This window comes from Melanotaenia boesemani, chromosome 15, assembly GCF_017639745.1.
Source record: "Melanotaenia boesemani isolate fMelBoe1 chromosome 15, fMelBoe1.pri, whole genome shotgun sequence".
Classification (NCBI taxonomy): domain Eukaryota; kingdom Metazoa; phylum Chordata; class Actinopteri; order Atheriniformes; family Melanotaeniidae; genus Melanotaenia; species Melanotaenia boesemani.
In genome coordinates, this window is record NC_055696.1 from 27,538,883 (window position 1) to 27,552,998 (window position 14,116).

Genomic DNA, 14,116 nt, shown 5'->3' on the forward strand with positions numbered 1-14,116 from the left:
TTCTTTAGAAGCATCCTGGAAGTTTCTGAAAGTGTCATGAGAAGTTATCTTTTCCTAAAATTTGGGGTAAAGCTTTAATGTTTCTGTCATGGAAGCAGTGAAAACAGATATTTTACAGGACTTCATGTCCAAACCAAAACTTTTATAATCTGTTCACCAGATCAGCCTGTTTGGTTATCAGTGTGATATTTCTTGCTCCAGGTAGCTGTGACAACACCATCCTTTTTGTAAAAAACCCAGAGAATGAGTTGAGTTTGGTCCCAGTGTTGTAGTTCATGCAATGAAGGCCAAACAATATATAAATTTTAACATGTTTTTTCTGACTTACAGAGTGAACAGTTGCAACAAAACTGAATTGACAAAAGCCTAACAATGGGAGACATGTGAATGTGGTCCTACTGTAGCATCAAATTAATGTCTCTTGGTTTCGAAAAGAAATCCTTATGACCCGTCCCATCCAACCTGATCTAATGACAACACATGAACAAGCTGCATTTATCCACAGACAAACAACAGAGTTCATAATGATGCATCAAGAATTGTTCAATGACTCAATGTTTCTGATTCATTTCCCATTCTAAATACAGTAACACAACAAACACCTGGCTTGATAACATCTTACTACTCAGTAATGTGGATATTCAACATTCACGAGTTCAAGGTACATCTTACACAAAGGTAAACATTTTCTACTTTGAATTGAAAATATTGAGGATATGTTCTTTAAAAACACATGATTAGGGTAAGACTTTCAGATTTTTCTACAAATTTAACAGGATTCTGTCTCACACAGAACAACAGCACAGCGGTGCATTAACATCTCTAGATTTCTTACTTTGGATTGTGACATTAATATGAAGGTGAGGACAGACGTACCCATATATCTTCTAATAAGATGGACTGGAGTGTAAAAACAACGATGCTTGCTTAAAAACAAGTGCACAATTTTTATTAATTTATAAAAATACATTGATTGTTTCTCTATGCCTTTTTCATAATCAGCCATTAGACAGAGTTTGAAAAGATCTGTTGGCCCCTTTAAGAATGTGATCTGTAATTATCATTTCACTTTAATTTTGTTTATTGATTTATCATAAATTTTAACCCATTAAGGCTCAACCCATGAAAAAATGGTAAGAAAAGTTTGGTCCTGTAACAAAATGTAACAAAAACTAAATTTTTTTTTTTTTCTTTTTGGCGGGGGGTATCTACCATTTATTGCCATGTGATATATTAAAAATATTATAATGTGGTTTTCTGCTTCTGGGTATCTATTAGGGGACAGGAGACAAGTATCAGATTGTGTTCAACAGGATTTTGAGCAAAGTTTATACCATAAATTGAAGCAAAATGTCTCAGAAACTATATGTAACAAATATGTCACGTCGGGCTCTTCTGGGTTAAACAGGTAATTCTGAAATTGTTATGCTATATTTCCAACAAAACATCATGTGCATCATATTTGTTTATCACACATTGGTTATAGACTTTATCAGTGAACATATTTATATGAATCTGGTTGTCTTTCCACTCACCATAGCCAGAGGGATGATGGCCTGAATGTCCCGCTGCACGACCGTCAGCTCTGTCACAACCTTCTCCGTATCAGGCATCGGGTTCTGGCCCTTGTAGTCAATGTTCCAGTTGATCCTTCTGGTCACCGAGAGGCTTGTGAAGTTCTCCATCTCGAAATCCAGCTGCATCACCTCGACATTTCCCAACACATCTCTGTAAGTCCATTAAAACACACACAAAACAGAAGCAGGATGAAAAGTCAAATCAGTTGCATCGCTGCAGACTTTTCAAAAAGAAGTTATGACAATTGCATTTAAACATGTCTGCATTTAAAGTTTTTCTGGAGTTCCCCTTCAGTTGAAGAAAGTATTAATGTATTCCTAAAGGCCTCAACATGTGAAGTGCTGCAGCAGAAAAACTTCAGAGCTGATTAGATCATTTTTTAGATGCTGTGTTCTCGATTTCTTCCTTATTCAAAGTGATATTTACATATCAGAAAGCTGCTTCTTTTTTAGAACTTATATTACACCTATTATATAACATAAAATTATGTAGTGTACTCTGCTACCCTGTGCACCTTCAGAGGGCAGCTTTTTTTTATTATCTTCTATTGAAATCACAGTAGATCTGCACATACCTTGAACTTATTTTAAGACTGATCATCAGAGTTTTGCTGTTTAAAGCAAGATCCACAAAGCTACCGAGCTAGGAAAACTACACTCTAGGTCTTAGTTTTTGTCTGAGTCAGATCATTTTTATGCATTCAGCATAAGTTGTCAGACATGTTCAGCGAGGACAAGGCCCTGCAGGATCATAACTTCTGAGTCTACAGTAGTATAAACATCGCCTTCGGTTTGATTGGTATCTCAGACTTCCAGACAGATACAAGGTTGCTGACATTGTTATAGGATCTCAAATGCCACAGAGTAGTCTTCACAACCCACATAATCAGCTCTCTCTGTCTCTGTCTTTTAAAAACTGGCCTTTTATGCTGGCAAAATTTTGACTGCTTGACAGTAAAATTATCAAAGAAGAAGGTGGTTTTTCTTTTTTTTCTTTTATCGACTGTCAGGCAACTGAAACCTGATTATCATTTGGTCTTAACATGTCAACATGGTTGCTTATGAGAAAAAATAAAGATGACAAAATGAAAAGAGACGTGTGTGACTGGGTAAAGTTGGCAGTTTGCTTTCTTTCTTTCTCAAGTTCACAATAAAGTTCACAAAATCAAATTGCGGTTATGCTACTTTTGCGTGTATTGTGGTGTATTTTCTCTTCTTCAGACCATTCTCTGTAAACCTTAGAAATGGTTGCGTGTGAAAATCCCAGTAAATACTCAGAACAACAACAATGCCACATTCAAAGTCACTTAAATCTCCGTTCTTCTTCATTCTGATGCTCAGTTTGAACTTCAGGAAGTAGTCTTCAGCATGTCTACATGACTACATGCAGTGAGTTGCTGCCATGTGATTGGCTGATTAGATATTTGTGTTAACAAATAACTGTATATGCAGACCTAATAAAGTGGCTGGTAAGTGTACTTTGAAACTGATCAGGCTGTATGACTTTGTGAATGCAGCAGATAAATCTAATTTTTGATTAAATTTAGACTTTATACAGATATGGCAAATTTGACCTTGTTCTTATTTTTACTTTATGTTTCCACTTCTGCCTCAGACTTTTGAAAGTTGACCGTTTTCCAGCAGTTTCTCTGCTCTCTTTGATGAGGTTTGATGAGGTGATTGTCTCTAAATGAAAAGACCTTCTTGTCAATAAACAATCACTGAGCCTCAATTTTCTAGGCAAGCTTTTCACCTTCCAGCTTAGGGTCAGAATTTGGAGCCTCAGCAAGGAGATTGTAGATTTTGCTCTGTCTCACTTTCAAATAACCACAGTTACAGAAGCCGCTGATATTCTTCCAGCTTTTATTTGGAAACCGGATTCTTCTCCCAGCTGTGCACATAAAACATTTCACATTTGTCTTTTTCACCTTGTCTTTCATTTTTACTGGATCCACGCCAGTGATGGAGGAGCGATAAGCGCCGGCCTCTTATAAAAATTGAACACAGTGGTCTTGTAATCCTCAGGTTCAGCAAGCCTAACATTAAAGTGTCTCACCGGTGGTGAGGGAGCAAATTAATTGTCTCTCCACCCGTGACGAGAGCCATCCCGCCCAAACCTCACCTTTAGCTGAAAGTGAAGCATTCGCTGTCTTCTGCTCACAAAAGCGGAAACCCACCCCTGCATTCAGTCTGAGAGGCATTTAATGAAAGCAAGCTCAAACTCTCTGCGTGGTCCTCCGCCCACAAAAGGTTCCTCTCAGGAACACCATGATGAGATCTCAGCCTATTTGTCTCAACATCACTCAGTGAAAACAAACACCCCCGTCTGTTGGTGACACACTAAAGCTGTCATCAATATGGCCCACAGGAGTGAGCGCAGGTACAGCTGCTCGATACGGTGCTGACAGCCACCACGCTGGGATGGGGGAGGAAAATGACGTTCACAATGCTGTGATTCGGGATAATGGACATGTTTTTGTTTTTTTTGTTTTTTTTTTTTTATCTAAGTGACAAATAAATTGTAAAATTATCCACCAAAGCAGCGGAAAAAGTCACTTCTGCTTCAAATTTAATTCAAAGAGCTACAGTTAAACTTATCATTTAAATATGGGATTGAATAAAAGGAATCTTATCGAACCAAATTGCATTGTATAAAGTCAAAGCAAATCATTATCAAATCTTGATATGAATCATGTTGCATCGTATCAACAGGGGGCTTCACTGTATCGGTAATGTATCGTATTGCTGGCAGTGTATCAAGATACGTGTCGATCCGGCACATCCCTACTCTGCAGGAATATGCCCCTATCAAAATCCTTACTGATCCCCTGAATCCTGATCCTTACTGAATGCAAGCTTCAATTTCCTTCCTTCCTGCATCCTGTTTCTTACTGCCTAATGCTTCTTGGACTACAAATGCAACAGCATTATAGAATATATATATATATATATATATATATGTTACAGATTGAGTAATTTTTCTCCTTAAATGCTAAATATCGTTTGGTGCAGTTCATGATTATATAACAAATCTTCAACAGGATTAACTTTTAATCAAAATTATGTGAATTTGCTAATTACTATCTCTCCTAAAGATTCGGGAAATTGAAGGAGGGAAACTTCATTCCAACCACTACTCAAGGAAACATTTTGATGGCATTTTCTCTACAATAATCTTTTTTTCAAATCAAAGTAAACTACATAGATGTCAGGTTGTAGAAGAGCTGATATGCCATCAAGTGTATCTTAAAAAGTTTAGGGCAGTGAAGAATTAAAGGAGTGATTTCATGCCAAAGGACATAAAGAGAAGTAAATAGAGTTCAAGAAAACCCTCGCCTTGTTTCCATTAAGTTAATGATGTTCTGTGTGTAGAGGACAAAGTGTATATTTTAAAAGCTGGGCTTGGGGATTTTTCAGAGCTAAGAGGGATTTCATTCTTTGATCAGAGGTCTGTTTGAACTGATTAACAGGGAGAGTTCATGGGATCAAAGCACTGCAGGGCTACAACAGCGGAAGAATAAAAATGGTGAGCAGAGGTAAAAATGGTACATGTTTAAAACTAGAGCTCTTAAAGAGACAATACTATTTAGGGAAGAGACTGCATTCCCAAAAGGCCCAACTCGTTCTGTATCAGATGATTGGTGGAAAATGGCAGGACCCCTCATTCTTTGAAGTGATGCTGTCTGGCTGTGTAAAGGGCCATTTGTAACTTTACAGAAATTTTTTTTTCTTCTTGCACAAACTTTAGCTTCATAAAAAATAAGGAGAAGAAGAAAAACACACCAAACATAATATGGCTATTTTAAGTCACAGGTTTATGTTTCTGTGAGCCATTGCATGAAAGTGTTCCTGCTATGAGGGAGAGGCACTTAGAACTATGTCTGAAGAGCATTTTTTTTTTCTTTTATGTCTTCCATGAAAAAGCTGCACAGCTCAAATTCACCAATAACAGACCAAATATACCATCATGCTTTTTGAATTTCTCTATTTTCTTCATGGTGTTTTCATAGCTTTTTGTGCTTGTTCGGTAAAAGGCCTGCACAGTTGCACAAGATGCTTTTGTACCACAAGAACCTTTTCACAAGAACTGTTATAGAAGGTATGCTCTCTTATTCTGTGAACACTGCTAGGCCTAAAAGAGTTTGGTCCATGAGAGCCTAAAGTCTCGTTATCTAAACAAAATGAAATGACTTCAGTCTAAAGGTGACTGCTGGATAATTAAACATGCACACACATTATTTAAATAAAGAAAAAAAGTTTCTTCTTCCCTTAGTTGAGTACAATTTGGCACACCTCAAACAATCGAATCAATAACTTGAAAGTGCTAAATTCAGGGAAAACATATCATGTATTCATAGTCGATCACTCAGGATGCATTCAAACATCCAATATGATAATAAATAAATAAAAAAACAAACAAAGAATAACAAAGAGTTTGTTGAACTTCAGCAGTCCCAGTGAGGCACCCCCTAACAACATCTAATGCAGCATCCATCAGTTAAGTCAGTTTTATGTTGACTTTTGTCTTATGTCTTGCTCCCTCCCTTTCTTTCCTTCTTTTCTTCTTTTCCTACAATAACATCTTCTTGCATTGATTTAATGTCACTGTGCTCATTCAAAACAGCCAGTGTGTTGATATCCCGTTGCTAGAATGGCGAAACTCAGCTGTTCCAGGCAAAAAAAAAAGTGTGGTTTCTCAGAATACTGCTGGGAATACTACTCCAGTAATGTGCATAATAAATATAAATATTAGGGCTGGGCGATAAAACAATAACGATATGTATTGTGAAAGAACTTTTTCTCAATATAAATGTGAGACTATTGCGATAGAACTCATTTGTCTGTTTTTTTTTTTTCTTTTATAGACATAAGAATAGCCAATCCGTATTACGTAGCGTCGTCCCGAACCAATCACTCTGGGAACAGAGCCACATCAATTTAGGTTGACATGTTACCTACCTACAGCACAAGTGAAGTAGCAAGCTGCACACGTGTGGATGTTTTGGCTGCAGCAGCCGACTCAGCAATGGAGAAAAAGAGTGTTTCGTCTGGTGAAAAATTAACCTAGAACTTGGGTGACCGGGTTACTGAAAAGGACACAAATCAAGGTTCAAATGACGAAGACACTGTTGAAAAAATGTCAAACAGCTAATTAAGGTAATTGTCCCTCGTTACCAACTGCCTGGGCATAAACATTTCTCTCAGACAGCACCTCCAAAACTTTTTTCAGATTGCAGAGAGATTGTTAAGAAAGAGCTGCAAAGCGTGTCATACTTCGCTACCACATGGTCAAGTCGCACGTTGGAACAATACCTTAGCCCTTATTTTTGTTATTCTATTCTATTTTATTTCATTTTTTAATTTAAAAACAAGCAATTTAAAATAAAATATATAAGGAGAGATTCTGAGAATTTGTTTTTAGTTCCTAGCTTATTCATTAGAATATCAACAAAAACGTTTATATGTCCATTTTATGTCTGTTCTCCTGGAAAAACCTGATTTTTAGAATTAATGTTTTGTTTTTAAATGGAGTTGACCAAGTAATTTAGTGGTCCATTTTGTTTGTGTTTTCTTTTGGAACTTGAAAGCTTTTGCGTTGACTTTTTGTTTAATTTGTACTTTTTTTTTAGTTATCTGAAACAGTTTTATCATGTTCTTTCAATATATCCGTCATGTTTAACCTATGACAGGAAAATATTTAAACCAAAACAACCTGCTGATGATTTTACATCTCTCTTATGAGCAATGGAACAATTAAATTTGACAAATATAGTGATTTAATTTATATCGTGAATGAAAAACAATATCGTGATATGAAAAATTTCTATATCGCCCAGCTCTAATAAATATGTAATCAAAATGAGTCTGAGACACATATTTTTAAAGTCAAAAAGTTACATTATTATTATTATTATTATTATTATTATTATTATTATTATAGTGCCACTTTAACATGACACCACACAAGCTGTGGAGTTTCCACTTGGATGTTTTCTTAATTTTCTTGTTTATAAAATAACTATTTATGTAAAAAGCAGCATTGAAACTCACAAGATGCATAATTGACAGAAAACCTCCTTCTCATAACAACTGAACAATTGTATCATCATACAAATCATTATATAGTAAATTATAGAAGCACAGTTTGAAATCTGTCCTGAAGGTCTTGGGAATCACATTTCAATGGGCCTACAATGTTTAGTGCTGTGATGTTATTTTAAAACAGCAGTTTTAATGGGTTGCAGAGCTGAACATGGAGCATCAAGACAAAGTGGGGATGTGTTATTGTAAAACTAAAAGGCTCAAACAGTCCATGAAGCCGTTGTTCATTGTGAGCTTGTGTCTTATAATTTTGCCTCAGAATAACAGCTAAAGCTAGTTTTTACACACTGACAATGAGCTCTGTAACATCCCATTTGATCAGTTTATGCCCCTTCACTTCCTTGACATTCATAGATTACATAACTGGTTTTAAGAAAATATACACACACACACTGCTGTGATAACTGTGGTCACATTAGAGAGACATGAGAAATAAAACATCTTTACCTACATTAAAAATCTGGATCTTTATAAAAAGTGCTAGCTTAGTCAGCGCTAAAAAAACATGGTTACTAAGGTTCTCTTTGAGCATCCTTATAGTTTATTTTCAGCTCAAATGTAAAACTCTTGATAAAATGAGTTGATGTGTAGTCCCTAAATACACTCACTGAAAACTACCTATGACATGGTTTCTATACATTATTTTGAAGCTAATTTAGAGCTAGCATGGCTATGTAGCTTCATGCTAACATTAGATTATAGGCTTATATAACATTAGTAGTTGCACAGGGAAAAAAAATATCTCTCCTAGAAATATGTAGCCACACGTAAATACTTTTAAAAGATGAATTATTTGGAAACTATTTTAAATTTGACTTTAAACAGGTGTAGTGATACTGGTGATCCATGTAAGTCTGGAAAAACCTTTCTTCCCTCCTATTGTAACCTGTCAATCACCTGAGGTGGCCTATCAGATTTCAGAGGTAGCCAGCAGCGCCCTGACCACGCTGCTAGCTCTGCCTATAGATGGTCAAATGATTTAGAAAAACTTCGTGCATTTGTTTTTAGTTGGCTTTACTACTGTAATTAGGTATGAAGCCATAAATGGCTTCAAAAAGAATACAAATAATCAAATAGAGCAGATGACCTCAGCCATATGTATCTCCCAGTGTTTTCTTTTTTTTTTCTTCTTTTCTTTTTTTTTTTTTGTCTTGTCTTGTTTGTTTTTACATTAAATGTTTTAACTTGAAAATGAAAAAAAAAAAAAATTCTATCTATTCTATTAGACATCAAAAGTAAATTGAGCTTGAATAAGAAAGGGCTCTTTTAATTTAACATTCCCTTTTAAGTGTTAAAAAACAACTCCTAATGAGAATCCATTCCACCACTAAGACTTTTAAACATTATTGATGATGACATTTTGAAAACACAATCTTCATCTTTATAGCTGCTTAGAAGTCAAATCCAGCATTTGAAAATGGGCTCAAACTGTTTGTCTACTTATTCCCTTGTTTAACTTGGAGTTATCCAGATAACAAAAACGAAGCAAACAATGATTAAAATGTCAACTCTTTCTAACTGTGACAGTAGTAAGGCCACTGTGTTCCAGGGAGCATTTCTCATTCCAAAAGCATTGACTCTGATCAATAATGCATTGGTTGTTGTTATCAGCTATCTGCTATTACAATGGGACTGTTCCATATGGAGGGTTACAGAATGAGATGTGCTGAATAATTCTAATAGGTGCTAAAGTTTGATCTGATGAATAGAAAATCAGAGACAAGTAGGGAATAATAAAGAGTGGAGGGTGATAAAGTGGGGAGCACCAAACCAAGAAGGTAAAACGGTTCTTTCATGTAATTTTAAATAAATAGAACCAGATGCTTAAAAGGTACCAGCACGCTGACATATTCATCAACAAGATGCAAAATGATGCTAATGTGTAAGTTTGCGCTGTTTGAGGGAAGTGTACGTAGATGGGGTTAGAGGGGGCTAGAGTAGGGACTGCTTTCTTTTTTTTTTTTGCTACTTTAATGCAGCAAAAAAAAAGACATGCGAGAACTGTTACTTAGCTTACAAAACATTAAAATTCTCCTTATTACTTTAATTTAATTGGGTAATTAGGGAGAGGACCGTCTGGAGAATTTATGTATTTCTTTTTAAGCTCATTATAGTAAATCTTTGAGCATTAGGCTGATGCATGTTTACTTAAAATGTGAGAGGGGAAATTTCCTTCAGCATCCAACTAATCCCCCTTGAACATAAAACAAAGAAATTTATGATCAAATAGAAAGACAGGCAGAATTAAATGGATAAAGAGTCAACTATCCCCAAAACACAACAAAACCATAGAAAGCCATGAAAACAAAAATTCATACAGCAGATATTTATTTTTGTGTAACTTTCTTTTTTCCTAAATTTAATCAGAAATACCAGCAGAATCAGCCAGGGATCACCTGACAGATGATCAGATGAAGTAAGTTGCTGGAGAGTGTAGGAGAAAAAGGCTCGGCCAGATGCAACCATAGATTTCAAAGCTGGAGACTGACTAAATAAACAATAGCTATTAAGCATTATTCACTACTGGACAAAAGTATGTGTTTGAATATTTATTTCTACTTAACTCTGGACACACACTGATCAGAGAAAATGATTAGAAATGGACAGACCACGAGCCAGCCACAGAAACAAAACAGTTGAAAGCCTGGGCTCAGAATTAACACCAGCCAAATGAAATTTTCATTTACAATTAATTTAATTCATTTTTAACTTCAAGTCAGGAAAGAAGAACCAGTGACTCCTGTGTGGATTTGAAACTTGATATACTGGAATTTATTGTTTAAGTTTATGGTAAATTTTTGGTAAAAGACTTTCCAGCAACAAGCAAAAATACAAGGACTGTGATCCGATTAAACAACAAAAATTTTACAAATGACCTTCTGAAGAGGCATGAATGCCTGCTTTGCATTAAAAGATTTCATGTTTGTGTGATAAGTTTGATGGGAATAAAGAATCAAAGCATGAAATCTTCCATTAGATGCCCATGGATGTTTTTGGGTGTTTACAGAACTGACTTGATTATGGTGAATGCAGCACCACACACTGTTTCCTATCCATTCTTGACCCCCTACTGGACATTTCCCACATGTTGACAGTATGATAAAGATTACATGACGCTGCCACTAAGACCAAAAACAGTAAACACGAGAGGAAAGCTAGTCTTCTTTCTCAGGTGTCTTTAATTCTATTTTGTCCCTCGCTCTTTCCTCTCCTCGACCAGAGAGGTATCCATGGGGATGCTGATATGTAGACCAGCACTTGCTAAAGTCTCCATCTAAACTCCCAGTGCTTCAGTTCTTAATGAAATGAATGTATCATATACTGTGATTTATGGTTGCTAATTTTTCAGTTACTTCCCTCCAGAGGCTTCACAGTTCAGAGGTGAGGAAAACTTTGCTCTTGTAAAAGCCCATGAGCAAAATGTGATGGATGTTCTCCTAATGTGCAAACACTTGTTTAAAGAAATATATTTCACTTAAAACTCACATATGATTCTCAAGACACTGGCTGGAGGTGGGAAAGCTGTTTGTGCCAGACAGAACATTTTTGAGGTGTCTTTATTGTGAATCAGCTTTTGATCTGGAAGTTTTCCTAGCCAGACTAAATGTGTTTGGAGAAGGCTTATTCCTCATGGCATCCTATTGGAGGTGGTCCAGGAGTACAGGGTACTGGGCTCACTGTCACAGCCCATTCAGTTTCTCTGTACAGCCAGAGTAAGAGTTTATTCACTGCTGGCTCACCAGTCAGGCTCACAAGTTCTGTTCATTCCCTTTATGGACAGAATTTGTAGGTGGAGCAAAAGGCTGGAGTTTGGTCAGCTTAGAACAGCATTTTTTTTCTCTTTGCAGATGATATGGTCCTTTTAGCTCAACCAAGCATAGAAGCTCGGGGCGTGTGAAGTGTAAAGCAACTGGGTTGAGAATTAGCACCTCCAAAAGCAAATTTATGCTCTACATTAAATATGCATACACATGCAGAGGAAGCCTTCTATCTGTCGTCTGCATCCTTTACACAAGTATTTTGGTCCAATTTCAGAGAGCTTGCAGATGCAGAGCCTGACATGAAACAAAGAGTTTGCACCGGAGCTCATGGGGGCAGCGTCATGCAATATTGCTGATGTGCCATGTTTTGTTAGCTATTATATGCTCTGCCATTAGATTAGTTTGCATAATTACTTTTTGAAAATAGTCATTCACATTGTTACTCAGAGCCTGTCAAAAACTCATACAGTGCAATGATCGCCGCTCAAAAAAGAGACATTGTTTGTCCCAACTCTGTCTCTGATAAACAGCCGATCCTAGCCGTGTTGAAGGGATACTGTCTAGGAAAGGAAAGAGGAGCCCAGACAACTACCATGAAAAAAAAAGAAAGAAAAGAAAGCAATTAGGCACCTCCTAAAAGCAGACTAACAAATGCATTAACAGAATACACATCCACACTGCATTAAGCTCAATGCAACTGTTTGGATTTGCTGTTAAATCTGATGTTTGACTGACCTGACTCATGCTACAGCACTGTGATTGGGTGTGTTCACTCTTTGGCATAACTACTGCTCTGCGACTAGATCTCATCTCAGAGGTATTTTCATGCCAGCAGTCAAAATAATCTCCATCTTTCCACATACACAACAGCAGATGCAGTAAAACTAGACAAATGATATCTAAAGTCATGTAACTTTGCCTAATGAAGAGGAGGGTGGTTTAATCCCTGCCTTTGGCTAAAGGTGTATTTTATCTTTACAAAAAAATGGGGCATGCTTTTAAAAGCTGTCTGTAATCAGTGAAGTAAGATTGGTAGGTAAAAAGAAACCTCTTTGTAGACCGTCAGTCCATTGTTAAGGAAGACAAATATCAGTGTCTCTGTAGCAGGGGTAGACATCACCAGCTGGAGTAGACAGACCCAGTGTGTTCAGGCCCCAGGTTGTTGACTTACCCCTGCTTGAAGCCTTTCTTCTTGTTCACATCGATGGTGGTGATGGAATGTTTGGCGCCGGACTGCACCTCCCAATCCACATCCCACTGGGCGTTTTTCGACTTGGTCTGCAGCAGGTTCACCCCCTTTTTAGCTTTGACCCTGGAGGAAACCACGAGAGAAAAAAAGGATGGGACAAGTCAGTTTTATTAGTGGGGATGATTTATGAGGGAGGTCAGAGGTGACCACCCTCTGTGTGCAGCAGACATCCTCCTCATATTGCGTCATGGCAAAAGCAATTCCACAGATGAATCAATAACAGAGATGAATGAAGACGACAGAACAATGATACATGAGAGCAGTGGGCTGAACGTACTCCGGGTCACAGTGTTCACTAACACTCCAACAAAATCAAATCTACAAAGCTTCGAGTGAACCCACCGGGCATTTATACATCATATTAACCAGTAACATCTGGAGGCTTTATTCACTCGTTTTGTGACAACTTCTACATAGAATTAGGTTTGCATTTCATGACAACTGCTTTTCATTACTGATTAATACCAAATTTTCAAGATCCTAACATTATTATGACTGACTCTGAGGAGGAATCCTCCTTCTCTAGCTCTCAGTTCCACAGGGAGATGATCCTGTACACGTAAGTCAAGATACCAGCAGGATACGAGCTCAATTTTCTTCCTGCTGAAGAATGGCTGAACCTGGAAACTGTTGCTGCTTTTTAAAATCTCACCAGTTCCCGTGAAATAGTCCTGACCTAAAATGCACTGAGTGAAATATTGTGAATATCTGGAATGTTTCATTGCCACTAGCAAGGTTTTTTTTTTATTTAGATTTAAAATTTCAGTGAACAGTATTTACACAGTTCACATGGAGATTTATAACAATAACTTTGTAAAGGCTAAAAAAAAGTATACTCTTGAATAAAAAAAAAAACTAAACCATAACTCCATCCCAGAGGAGAAAGAAACACCAATCATACATGAAACACTAATACAGTTTGTTTGTATCTTCAGAGCACCTATAATTGTGTTTACCAATCCAAACAGAGTAGCATGCATGAATACACCCACATGTACTGTACATTCATTAGTTTGCAGCCTCTGCAGAGATTTTGCATGCTCACACATTAAATTACAGTACACACATATACATCAGGACCTATGTAAATGCAGAAATCTGCAGACTTTCATGATTCACCCAAAAAACAACTCTGTTTCTTAAATATCTGCTCCCATATCTGCACGTTCCCTTCTACACTGCAAAGCTTCATATAAGAGACAAAAAACTTAATATAGATAATAACAGACTCACCAGTTACTTTAATAGGTACACTTATAGCATTGCTTGTTAACACAAACATCCAATCAGCCAGATCTCAATCCAGTAGAGCAGCTTTGGGATGTGGTGGAACGGAAGATTTTCATCATGGATGCAGCCGACAAATCTGCAGCAACTGTGTGATGCTGTCATGTCAATATGGAGCAAAACCTCTGAGGAAGGTTTCC

General features: G+C 37.0%; 1 protein-coding gene across 2 annotated transcripts in view; it reads right to left on the reverse strand.

The window, feature by feature from the left end:
• Positions 1–14,116, reverse strand: part of tmem132e (transmembrane protein 132E) — a 505,320-nt gene that overhangs the window by 79,767 nt on the left and 411,437 nt on the right. For both annotated transcript variants that reach the window (XM_042008262.1, XM_042008261.1), the window contains 2 exons: positions 12,612–12,752; positions 1,536–1,728 (listed from right to left, as the gene is read on the reverse strand). In XM_042008262.1, coding sequence (XP_041864196.1) covers positions 1,536–1,728; positions 12,612–12,752 — 334 coding nt within the window. The remainder of the gene's footprint in view (positions 1–1,535; positions 1,729–12,611; positions 12,753–14,116) is intronic.